Source organism: Cydia strobilella, chromosome 19, assembly GCF_947568885.1.
Source record: "Cydia strobilella chromosome 19, ilCydStro3.1, whole genome shotgun sequence".
Taxonomy (NCBI): Eukaryota; Metazoa; Arthropoda; class Insecta; order Lepidoptera; family Tortricidae; genus Cydia; species Cydia strobilella.
The window spans coordinates 7,256,362-7,269,074 of NC_086059.1; the positions used below are offsets into that span (position 1 = coordinate 7,256,362).

Below are 12,713 nucleotides of genomic sequence, written 5' to 3' on the forward strand. Positions count from 1 at the left end.
TTAAAGAGTTCCATTCTGATATTTCTGATCATCAGCAGCAGCTCCACTTCATCAAATGTCACTTTTTTAAATGGAAATGCTGGATTTGTTGATGAAAATACAAAAATCACTATATGTATGCCTTTCACATTTGAGGAGTTCCCTCGATTCCTCATGGATCCCATCATCAGAACTCGAGCTTGACAAAAATGTGTCTTGAAAACCTAACTTGCTTAACAAACATAACGAAGAGGACAAATCGCCAAACGTGAACTATGCGTCATTGAAGAGTTCCGTTCTGATCATCATCAGCAGTTCCACTTCATCAAATGACACTTTTTTAAATGTAAATGCTTGATTTGTTGATGAAAATACTAAAATCACTATATGTATGCCTTTAACATTTGAGGAGTTCCCTCGATTCCTTATGGATGGATCCCATCATCAGAACTGCGTTTTGATAAAAACGGGACCAATCTGTATCTATATACTTACAATCAAAAAAAGAATTTTCAAAATCGGTCCAGGAATGACGGAGTTATGGAGTAACAAACATAAAAAAACACAACCGAATTGAGAACCTCCTCCTTTTGAAATCTTGAAGTCGGTTAAAAAATGTCTAAGTAGTAGAAACAAGGTGTTTGTAGTAATCTAGTAATTCAATTGTTTAGTGAATGTATATAGGTTAGTATTTGGCCGTTTGTAAATTATGTGCTTGGCGTGTACCTACTTGAATTGTACCATGTGTTATAAAAATATCAGTTCGTCTCAACTTAATAAGTAGTAATTTTATTTTAATATTAGCGCGTCTCACTATATACTGATATTAAAATAAGATCTATATTAAGACAAATAGCGTAAGCCCTCTCCTCAGCTGTAAGTGTTTGTTGAATATATTAATCTTTCAAAATGTGATTTAACATATATTACGAGCAAATAACTATCTCATATCAAAGAATAATATGCTCAAAACAATCTGCCAAAGCTCTTCGTAATGTCATCGCGCCGAATCATTTTGACCACGACTTTTTCTGCTGGCTGTACCAGAACTTCAATAACTATCTCATGCGTATACCACCTTATTATATAGATAAGGATTATTAAGTATATCGATTATGTAAGTGAATAGAACTATGTATGCAGTTATTTATTGTTGGAAATAACCTTATTATACATAGGCGAAATGTTTTTCAGTCAAGTTATCTATAATATATTATCATACCACGGGCGATGTGTAATATTTTTTGTTTGCAATCATTGCAATCGGATTAGTGAATCGAAATACTAATGTTTCAATGAATTTAACCAACAAAACCGGTTAAATACATACAAGAAACTTAATATCTCGTGTTAAAATAGTTATAAAAAGATATGAAGACGCTATTCTTTTAAGTCATTCTATGTGCGCTGTCTTGGATTTACTCACTTTAGTAATAGACATTTTCTTATACGGATAATACCTACTTGTAAAAAATACTGTACGTTAGCAACTAAGATTAGTTTTATGCCTCGGCCATATAAAAACGCTCGGAGCGAACTAGTTGAAAGTTGGCGTCGACAGCGATGACATACAAGTGTAAAAAACTGGACAAGTGCGAGTCGGACTCGCCCACCAAGGGTTCCGTGTTTTTTAGTATTTGTTGTTATAGCGACAACAGAAATACATCATCTGTGAAAATTTCAATTGTCTAGCTATCACGGTTCATGAGATACAGCCTTGTGACAGACAGACAGAGACGAACAGACGGATAGACGGACAGAGGAGTCTTAGTAATAGTGTCCCGTTTTTACCCTTTGGGTACGGAACCCTAAAAACTGTACTTACATAGGTATATTGTCGTAGCTGCTAGCATCAGTGTCAAGCGAATTCGCTCGGAATGTTTTTTCTTGGCCCTCGGGTTAACGTTACCGGCTCCTTTATATTGATCCTAAGGTTGGTAAGCTCCTACACCAACCTTGGGGGCAATGTTGGCAGCGTTGGCCAAACGTTGGAAGGGGCCGATAGGCGGTCGTGCATTTTTTACCATGTAACTGTGCAATTTTGGTGCAATATTTACTACTCGTAGGATAAGTGCTGGCTCACTCGCCACATGCAATATTATGGTGTAAATAATTTGTTTACTTAGTTTTTTTTTAATAAATCTTACTTTTGAATGTGTATTTATTTTTTCACGGAACCCCGATTTATCTGTCCACTTTGAATAGCACAAAATGAAACAGCAGTATGTAAGTATGGTGTGTATACTGTATGAATGTAGCAGCAGTTTTGACAGCAAAGAGGATAAGGAGGAAGATAGAGCGGTACTGTCATAGTAAATTTTGTAACCACTGTAAATTCACTGTCATCTATCGACGTACTTTAAAACTAAAAATGAAGATTTATAAAAATACGTTAAAATGTATTTAAATATGGATAAATGATTTTTTTATTTGCATTAATTATTTTTATATGATTTTGACCCATGTTCTTTCACTGATATGCGTTAAAATTATAAAAATAACAAACGAAACCTTCAAAGCCCCCTCTATACGAAAGTAGGCCAAAACTAGTTGCGCCATATGATCGAGAATCAAATTTTCGTGATTTTTGAGGCACGTTTTTTCCTTACTGTATCCATCTATTACGGAGTTGAGTTATATCTATCTTTGGTTAAGGTTTAAATACCATCTAGTTACCTTCCAACACTTACGGTGTCACAAAGTGCCTGCTATCAAATTTCTAAACTGCAGCTGCACTGTACCACTTCGTCAAAATCAAAGATCGAGAACGTTTTTTTCTTATCTATACAGCACAACCGAGGTTGGGACCCACGGTTAAAACGTATTAGGCACCTTACCTATCTCTTTTCATTAATTTTAATTATAACCACACCTATAAAACGAGTATTTCCTACTACTTAGTGAGTTGTGGTTGTCACTTGACGATATTATAGCGATGCACCATATTCGTACATATCAGATTCTTTATCTCATGTTTTTTGTAAAATAAGGAATCCGTGCGCTGTATGGATTAGTTACTGCAACAAATTACACAGTACCTGAATAAAAAAAAACATATTTTTTACTCTCCTTTTCTGATTGGTAATGTAGGTTCCAGTAATTCACTAATGGCTTTTTATGCTCAGTCTAGTCAAACTACTTTTAAATTAGATCTTTTAATCGAAGGAAGTTGCAGCATACCAACTACCAACATACATGATCGACCGTTTAGGGCTGTTATTTAGGGCATAAGCCGCATAAGGTGTGTCTAATGAGCAAAGCTCTGCCTACTTAATTAGGAATTAGACTTAATAAATAGTTACATTGGTAAATTACGTAATGTTTAAAAATGTATAATTCGCCAGGAATTCTTGAGACATACTCGTACAAAGCATCTATATGGTTATAAAACAGTTTTTATTTTAGCGCAGTAAACTAGGTACATAGACACTTATGGATTCAGTTCTGTTCTGCGATTTTGTCATAGCCGTTTTTCTGAGACCATTTGACGCTTTTCAGTAAGTAATATACTTACACTTTATTGTACGAATCAATGGCAGGTAACAGCAGATATAAAGTACAAAAGCGAAGTTATCAGTATGAAATCTCTTCCAGCTATTTCATTTAATTTCAATAGCCGATCTGGTAATGACATGATGATGGTTTAGACCTTGGCTGACAGATAACTTGTGACAGATTTTGTAGGTAAGCTATATAACAGATCCCTATAGTTTGTGACCGATGATTTCAATACACGTTGAACGCCGCGCTTTTATTTTACATACTAAAACCGCCCACATGTGCCCGGCGCGGCAGCGAAAGACTTAAATTTAATTTTCTACCTTAACACAAACATAAAAAAGTGGATGAAAACTGTCACCCAATTGAAAGATCCTTCTGATTTAGACTTTGCAAGCAAATCAAGCAATATGATAAGTTAGCAAATCAAATATAACAAAAAAACCTTCCCTCAATCACAAGATTTATGTTTGTGCTTGCGTATGAATGTAATTATTACATAGTGGCCATGCACCTTTACAGCTGGGTGTAAATGTTATATCTGCGTCAAAGTTACCCAAGTAACTTACTCATAGGATCAAAAGTAAGGCGGACGCGGGTGCACACGCCACTCGTGTGCATCAATTTGCTACCGTGTTTATGGTGAATTAAAAATACATGGATTTAACTTTATTTATTAATATTTTACAATCATTAAATGTATGGACGGGTCAGAAACAAGTGATGTGACGTCACTGGAACAATATAGTCTTCTATCTTATGCTTACTTTAACACGCGTATATTACAATACAATAATTAACAAGTATTTGAGATGATATCTCAGTCGTCCAACGTGTCGAGTGATATCAAATTAATCTATGCGCGCTAAATGTTTGGAGAATTTCAGTTTATTTAAGATTAAATAAATTTCGTGTTTGCATTCGCATTTTAGGTGCTTAGGTTATTGTGATATGCGTGGACATCCACGGGCTAGGTCTAGTCATAGTTTCTGTATGTCTAAGGTAAAGAAGAGCAACGTGAAGCCGACTTTGTTTGCTTCTTTTACACTGCATGCAAGAATTGCAAGACAGTTACGGGCCCACATTTATTATTATTATATATTGCAACTGAGGTTTAACTAACTGCAATTTCACCGTTTTGCTGCCGAACTGCAGTAAAATTATCGAGCACACGCTGAAAAAAACCGACCAAGTTCGAGTCGGACTCGCGCACGAAGGGTTCCGTACCGTTACAAAAAAAAAACGCCAAAAAATCACGTTTGTTGTATGGGAGTCCCACTTAAATATTTATTTTATTCTGTTTTTAGTATTTGTTGTTATAGCGGCAACAGAAATTTACATTATCTGTGAAAGTTTCAACTGTCTAGCTATCATCTTCATGAGATACAGCCTGGTGACAGACGGACGGACAGCGAAGTCTTAGTAATAGGGTCCCGTTTTTATCCTTTGGGTACGGAACCCTTAGTTTAACACCTTAGGGAACCCTTAAGGAACAAGTCTCTTCTTTGCCTTAAAACACACTCTTAACCTTGGTGTTTTAGTAATAAATATGTTTTTACACGTTAGGTAAATTTCGATAAATTCTTCGACGTTTCGTGATTTTATTAAACATTTTGGGAGGCCTATGTAAGTGAAAATGTTAAAAAAAAACGCTCATCTAAACTTATAGAATAATGCGACTATTCGTTTCTATCCGTTTATCTTTCGATTGGCGTTTCTTGATGAACAATTTTCTCTTCCTCATCTTGGCTGCGACCCCTTATAATGCCACATTATTTTTTTATAAGGTACATTCCATAGTTTTGATATATTGATTTTTTTATCACATTTAGTCAAATTTTGTAAATAAACTATTTTAAATCAAAATATGGTATCGATTACAAAAACATGCTAAAAATCTCATATAATATAATTAATGCAAAATTTGATAATGTCGATATGTTTAGCGATTGGTTGTTTAGGTACTATATAAATGTATTTAAACTAACTAATAATTGTTATTTATATACAGGAAATATATTATCATTATTATTGTTTTAGTTGTAGCACCAACACATTTTTAGAATTTCACTCATTAAACATTGATAAAAGTTACAAATCATTTCTGTAGGTATAGTAATATGGTGCGGCAAACTGAGTATTCATAAATAATAATTCAATTGCATATTATCTACGAACAATAATTTTTTAAATGACTAAAACAACTTCTAAATAGGTACGCAATTTGTGCCTGCCAGTCTGTGACGAATGATCCTATCGAAGTTTTTCATTAAAGCTGCCTTTCAAATATTATATATTTAGCAAACTGCATGACGAAATACTCTATAAGAAGATGTGCGAGTGTGCCTTCTGCACGAAGAAGGCACACTCCCACAGCTTTTTATAGTTTAGGTTGGTTTAGGAAATTTAACAACATCTAGAGGCCGCTTAGCTAAACTCGATAAAATCCACCGTCAATTTACTGCACAATACAGTAAATTAATAATAATTAAATCTCATTTATTTCCTCAGGTCATAAAAGCACGCTATTCTATTATGGCATTTCAGTAAGGTCTGACTGTCCCGAGGCGGCCGCGCGGGATGGGCTCAGCGTAGCTGTGGCGGAACTTCGCGGGCTGCCGGTCCGATAGGTCGCGGTAATCTCGGTAGTCCCTCTCGTAGTAGCGGTCCCTGTCGCCCTCCGCATACGACTGCCTCTGGTCGTCTAGCAGCCGCGAGCGGCTGAATGCCCTTTGCCTGTCACTCCAGTCTCTCCTCCTGTCTTCAATGACTGGCTCAATTATTTCATCCTCGTCTATACGCCGATCTAGTTCTCTCCTCTCCCTGTGTCTGTCAAAGTCCTCTCTACGCGGCTTTGGCTCGATTCTGTCCAGGTAATCCTCCGCCCCGTACTCGAATCGTTTGACATCTTCGCGTTTACGACTGACGCGTGGGAGTCTCTCCACTTCTCTGTGCGGTATATCCCTGTCTATGTCGTGCATGCGATCCGGATCCTTAAACCGCTCTGGCTCTCTGTGAGAACGCTCCAAATCCCGGTGAGAACGATCAGGTTCTCGCCGAGAGCTCAATTCTCTGTGGCGCTCCTGCTGCCGCTCGTCTCTCCGTTCTTCCTCGGGGGAAGAAGTCGAGCGACTATTCCTTTCCAACATGCTCCTCCTGATAGCCATGTGCTGCTCTAGTTCCCTGTTGAACCTTTCTCTTTCTAGGTTCTTGAATTTTTCTTTAGCGACTTGGAACCGGTCTTTTGGGGAGGCTTCGGCGAGTTTTAGACTTCCTTCGCTAGCGCCTCTTGTTAGTTTACCGAACCGGCGATCTTCTATTCGGTCTATGCTTCTATTAGACGGTTTAGTTTCTGCGGCATACCGCCGTCTATAGCTTGGTGCGTCGTCGTATTTCTCAGGTTTTTCTTTGATACGTTCAGGAGACTCGTGGCGGGCGTGGCGGTCGAAACCGGCCTGGTCTCGGAAGGGCGCCAGTGAGTCGCGGAACTGATCGGTGAAGTCGTCATTGAAGCCGTGGTCGTATCGGCGCGGTGACAGCGCACGGCGTGGAGGTGACGCGCGGCGAGGCGGTGACGTGCGGCGAGGTGAAGCTGCGCGACGGGGCGAAGCCGCACGACGAGGCGACGCCGCACGACGAGGCGACGCCGCACGACGCGGAGATGCTGCATGACGAGGAGACGCGGCGCGCCGAGGAGACGCGTCGAACGCCTCATGCATCATATAAGCCGTGCTCTCTGCCCAGTCTTCCTCTGGAAAGTAAAAGAAAATATTTTTTTACCTAGGACATCCTTATACTTATACGTGACTTGCCGCCTACACAAAATTAGCAGACTGATAACAATTACCTATAAGGAAAATTCCGCCAACTAAATGTGATATTTGAATCAACAACAGTGAAAAACTTGTCAGTCTACTTGTCGTAGAAGTGTCATGAAAACAATTATTGACCCTAATAGTAGGTCAGCTACTCATGTTTCTTTAAATCCGACATTTGTAATTAGCTAACATCTACATAATCCATAGGTCCACTTGTCGTTAATATATGCGGGCTACTTAGCATTAGCACACATTCTCTGCTACTTGACCCATTGTCACTAAAACGACTTACTTTTTACAATAACGGTAAAACTCCGAAGGCATCTACGAGTAAACTCGTTTCTAAATTCGAATTGACATAGAAAAGAACCTGTCGCTCCCACGTGCCTTATTATCAGGTTCCATCTTATTTTTAATTTCTATGAGATTTAGGTTTCGTGTCTTTACTCTGAATATCGTTATTGTTTTGGCTGCTCCAGTTCTCTGTAGACTTTATTGTAAAAATTTTGCAAGGCGCAATAATCTGGACAAGCGTGTAGAATTAACTGCAGCAAGACAAGGTTGAAAGCAATTGTTATGATCTGCTTGCCCGCAATGAGAATTTAATTGTTATTGTTTGTCACAGTCTGCCATGTACTCAACTGCTCCGTTTTATACGTCCTGCGTATAATTGGTAAAGGTGTTAAAGTTAATCATTAGATTAATTAATAATTGCCTACCAGTAATGAAAACCTAAACAAAGACACAGCTAATCACTAAGCCCTACCTAAAGTTAGACAAAACAACCACTTTTATTGTTCATCAGAGGCCAAGACGCTACAATGAAAATGTCTAAAACAATTGCCATTTTTTCCTCGTTGGGAACAGGGTTCATCTCCCTCGTTCCCATGGCACTGACGACGTGTGTCCCTTTCGCATAGTATTGTTTTTGAGCTTTTGGAGGCGTGGGAAGTGTCTAAATTGCCCGTTTGATGGTGTTGCGTAAAAAACACGATGTGCCAATTAAGTTTTGACTAAACGAGGTAATTCAGTTAAAAGGCAGTTTACTATTCATAGCGCTGAGTTCAATAGCCAAGCCTTTAATGGAATTCACATGTTTTTCATAAGATAATTATCTGGCCCATTTAGTGTTATGAAACACACGCAATAATATACGTTTGTATTTTTAAAAGCATTAGGATACCACCCAAGCCCTTAAAATAAGTGTATCTGTAGCCTTTCAGAAAAAAATATTAGATCCGTTCAGTGTCGACTTTTTAACGCGATAAAGATTTATAACCAACATACTTAAATAAAACATTAACACATACGGCCATCTTTCGACATCGGAAATCTGTTCGCTGTTAAAACAGAAGAAATAAAGCAACAGTTTCGACACAAGTAGGTAAGCATCTTTCATTAAAATTCGTGCGTAAAAAAAGCTGCGCAAGACTCATAACTCGAACTTTCATGCGCAAAACAACAGACGAACAAACATTTCAAGTAATAAAGGTAATTATCATTATATTAATAATAGACAGTGAAATAAAATTAAACACTCAAGCCCAAACAAATATTCTTACGAGATGTAATTTCGTAAGGCGCGCCATTAGTTTTCAATAGTTGGTATTCAAGTTCACACCATGAAGGTAAAGCAGTGATCTTGAACTATTTGAGAATATTTGTGTATTGTGTTGGTATAAAGAATTAAAATCTCATTGACGTCTTTGTTGCTTTGAACCAAATTGCCTTGGTTTTGTAGCAAGTGCCGCTTTGTGTGGTGGATTTAATTTTAATATCACTTGTCTGCAAAATTTAGTGCTTTTGAGTAGATTCCAAACTAAATGGTCCTATGATCTGATCAAAGTTACAGTAAACAGTAGGATGAAGGAAGCGCACAAACGGTCGTTCCGAAGGTCCTTGGATATGCCCTATTTTAGGCACTGCTCGTCTTTCGCCGGTGATTACTATGATGGGTATGTGAAAAAAAGACGTAGGTGACTACCCTAAATACTGAATAATTGTATCTAACTATTGCTGGTGCGCCGGGTGCGCGGCAGTCTCAACATCTTCCTGCGAATGATAGCGGACAGAGTTGACTGTCCCTACTTGTCTATGTATGTATATACTGCGAGGGATTGCATTCTCCCGTCAGTGTTATTTTGTTTTAATGTAAGTCTCGCTGTACCTACCTTGTACTAACCCCTTAGTTTGTTAGTCTTACTAATTAAATGTGTCTTGGTTACATGAAATAAATGCATTAAATTGAATTGAATTAATTATATGTAGGTAAGTATAGTTATATATTATAAAAATGTATGCAGGGGTGCTAAGGTAATACTTTTGCTGACTATAAGAGTATGTGTAAGATTAAGTACAAAAATTGCTCAAACTAAAATGTCACGTTTGGTTTAAAATTTAATTATGTATGAATAATTTCAATTACCCTTATACACGTTACTTTCTTGAACGCACGCATAATGAAAACATTCCTTACACACCCAATAATCAACCGCCGAGCATTCAAGTTGTTTTTGCAGCACGCACCGTTCCGCGCATGACAGTAATTTGTAAAATAATCACAGGTTTGTAATATCTTCCTTGTTTTTTTGCGTTACACTAGGCCAATTGTGTTTTAATAGTTTGATATGAAAACCAATCTAATTTTGATACGACACTGAGTCATGTCATTAATTAGGCAGGTCGCATACAGCCTAAACCTCTATTTATTAGGCATCTAGCCTAAACCTTTATTTGTACGGACCAAACGAACGTTCCGATGGGGTAATAAAACTAATAAAACCGAGCTGTCAACAAGGATGCGGCTGTCTATATTGCTTATCGATGAATTACGCTTGCTCGAAGAAACAGTATTATGCATCTGCATGTGTCATGTGTAGTACCGATTGCTATATTTATTAATATTTTCAGTCGTTATAGGTTAAAGTATTATTTTAGAATTAGGGTATACGTTTGTCTACTTATCACTGCCAATACAAGCCTATTGAGCTTAACAGAGCCCAAAATGTTTTTGATAGCATCAGGCGTAGCGTGTGCCGCTAACTTTGATTGGCGCTAATAATAAGGTCATAAGGCGTCTTAAGGCATCTCACTCGCATTACCTATTGGTGCGCGTAAGATGCTTTGTGTGAATGTGAGATACCGTGATTCAAGTTCGTATCAAAACAAGAACAAACCTTATCAAATTGTTAAAACTTAATCAGCCTCCTAGTCATCTAATGGTGTGATTACAAATTGATAGTGTCGGTCTCAGATAGCTTAATTGTAGCTTACTATCGACTTCAGTGTACTTGTTATACATAAGTGACATGTTTCCGGGTGTATTTTTTAATTTTGCTGATTGTTTTACTAAAAATTGCTAAAATAATATTTGAATTTTAAATAAAACATTCTGATACCTTTCGTTACACGACTACTTATTGCAAGACGAATCGTCGAATAGTACCTTTATTTCGTGACTAAGTACTTTGAAAAAAATAAACTCGTAGGGTGCGTTGGGGTAAGATTGAAGGGTTTTTTATGAGGGGTAAGATGAAAAGTCGTCCGTAGTGCTTTGGCAATGCCAAATTGGCATACGGATTTTTTTTGTCTTACCCCTCATAAAAACCCTTCAATCTTACCCCAACGCACCCTATCTTGTTCTGTCAATCAACAGAAAAATGTGCTAACTATGTATGGGATGCATACAGAATTAGTGCGTAATTTTTTTTATTAGCAGTGCGATTTATGAGATTTTTTTAAAGTAGTGACGATTTTTAATGTTTTAAAGTGTTTGGTTACATTAAATTATTACATTTATTACACATTCGTTGGTGGTACCTGCTATACAGCGTGTAAATCCAATACGAGCGAATATTTAAACGGTGGTTAGCATAGGACCTGAGAAGTATATTGAGATAAATTTTGCTTAGAAATACAATAAAACTATTAACCATACAAAATATTTCGGCTCGCAATGTCTTCAGCACACTAGTTACGAGATACGAGCTTTTTAAAGTAACTGTCAAAGCTAGTTATGTCTCGTAATGTTTGCAGTACATTGCTGCTCGGTAAATTTTCATAAATTAATTACGGGGTCATAACTAAGTGTAACTTTATGTTTTTAAGACTAATGAATTTAGCGTCATTAGAATCTGACAAAGTAACTTTGCGGTGGACAAAGGACGCTAAAATTAAAAACAGATTTACAAAATTGTTAACACGCAGCGGAGTCAAGGCTCCAGTCATTAGACACAATCGCTAAACGTGTTTACGCCACTGAGGCCGATTCTAATTATACAATTGGTTATTGTTTTGATCATGTCCTGATACGACCTTGACACGGCTCGTAGTGCATCTCACGCTCATCAATCAGTACGAGCGAAATGCCTAATGTCACGACTTTGAGGCACATGCGTCTCGCTCGCGCCAATGCATTGTATGAATAAGTACGAGCGAAATGAAAAAGCGAATGAATACAAAATTACGAAATTCGAATTGGCCTCTATCACGTGCGCGCGGTGAGACAATCATTGTGAGCGATTATAAAGATCATATCAGAACAAGATCAAAACCTTAACAAATTGTTAAATCAGAATAGGGATCACTGGCTCGTGACGGATCAATTTGCTCTAAGGACCTGGAACATGTCTAAAGAAAAAAGTCTATAAAAAGCTGCCCGAATTTGGTTTTAATGACTGTTATGTAGCGTTCAATTTGTTAGGAATTTTGATAAGAACCGATGTAATGATATTAAATTTTAGTGCTCTGTTTACCAATCTTTGACGGTTGCCGACTAAGTGCCAGTTGCACCATCCGCACTTAACAGACTGATAGCGGCAGTATACTATGAAACTTTTCATTAAATAAAATTTCTCTTTAACGATGACAAACAGTTTGGTGCAACGACCCTAAGTATGGGAATGATAATTTTATGAATAGTTGTTACGTCTAAGGTTGTGATTTGGAATCAAATATAATATAGGTCAGTACGGGTAAGTGTAGCTACGAGGCAAGTGTAACTGACCTTCACATTACGTAAACTAATTGAGATTTTGATACTGCTATATGATCATGAGTAGTTAAACTATTTTTAAATACGAAATAGAGCCTACACGAGGCATATAATGAGTGACTGGAAAAGTGTGTCTATCTCACTTGAGGCAAGTGTGACTGTATGTTACTTCGTCTGCGTGGAATTATTAACCTTTTGGACGCCAATGATTGATATGTAATACCTAACATATTTCAATACCAATTTCAGTACAAGTTCGGTACAGCTTCCGAAAAATTTGAACATTTTGAGAATTAAAAGGTTGTAATTTATTTTCTTAGGCATGTCTAGAGTTGGTAAAACGATCCTGAGATCCTGAGGTTCTACCGCGAAATTTCGTTATCTGCCTCTATCACTCTTGCATATTTGAGCGGTATACGAGTAGG

At 37.5% G+C, this 12,713-nt stretch overlaps 1 protein-coding gene across 4 annotated transcripts in view; it reads right to left on the reverse strand.

Annotated features, from left to right (window-relative positions):
• Nucleotides 1-4,135: 4,135 nt before the first annotated feature.
• LOC134750080 (zinc finger CCCH domain-containing protein 13) overlaps nucleotides 4,136-12,713 on the reverse strand; it is an 86,640-nt gene continuing 78,062 nt past the window's right edge. For all 4 annotated transcript variants that reach the window (XM_063685171.1, XM_063685170.1, XM_063685169.1 and 1 more), the window contains exon 8: nucleotides 4,136-7,228. In XM_063685171.1, coding sequence (XP_063541241.1) covers nucleotides 6,021-7,228 — 1,208 coding nt within the window. In that variant the 3' untranslated portion in view covers nucleotides 4,136-6,020. The remainder of the gene's footprint in view (nucleotides 7,229-12,713) is intronic.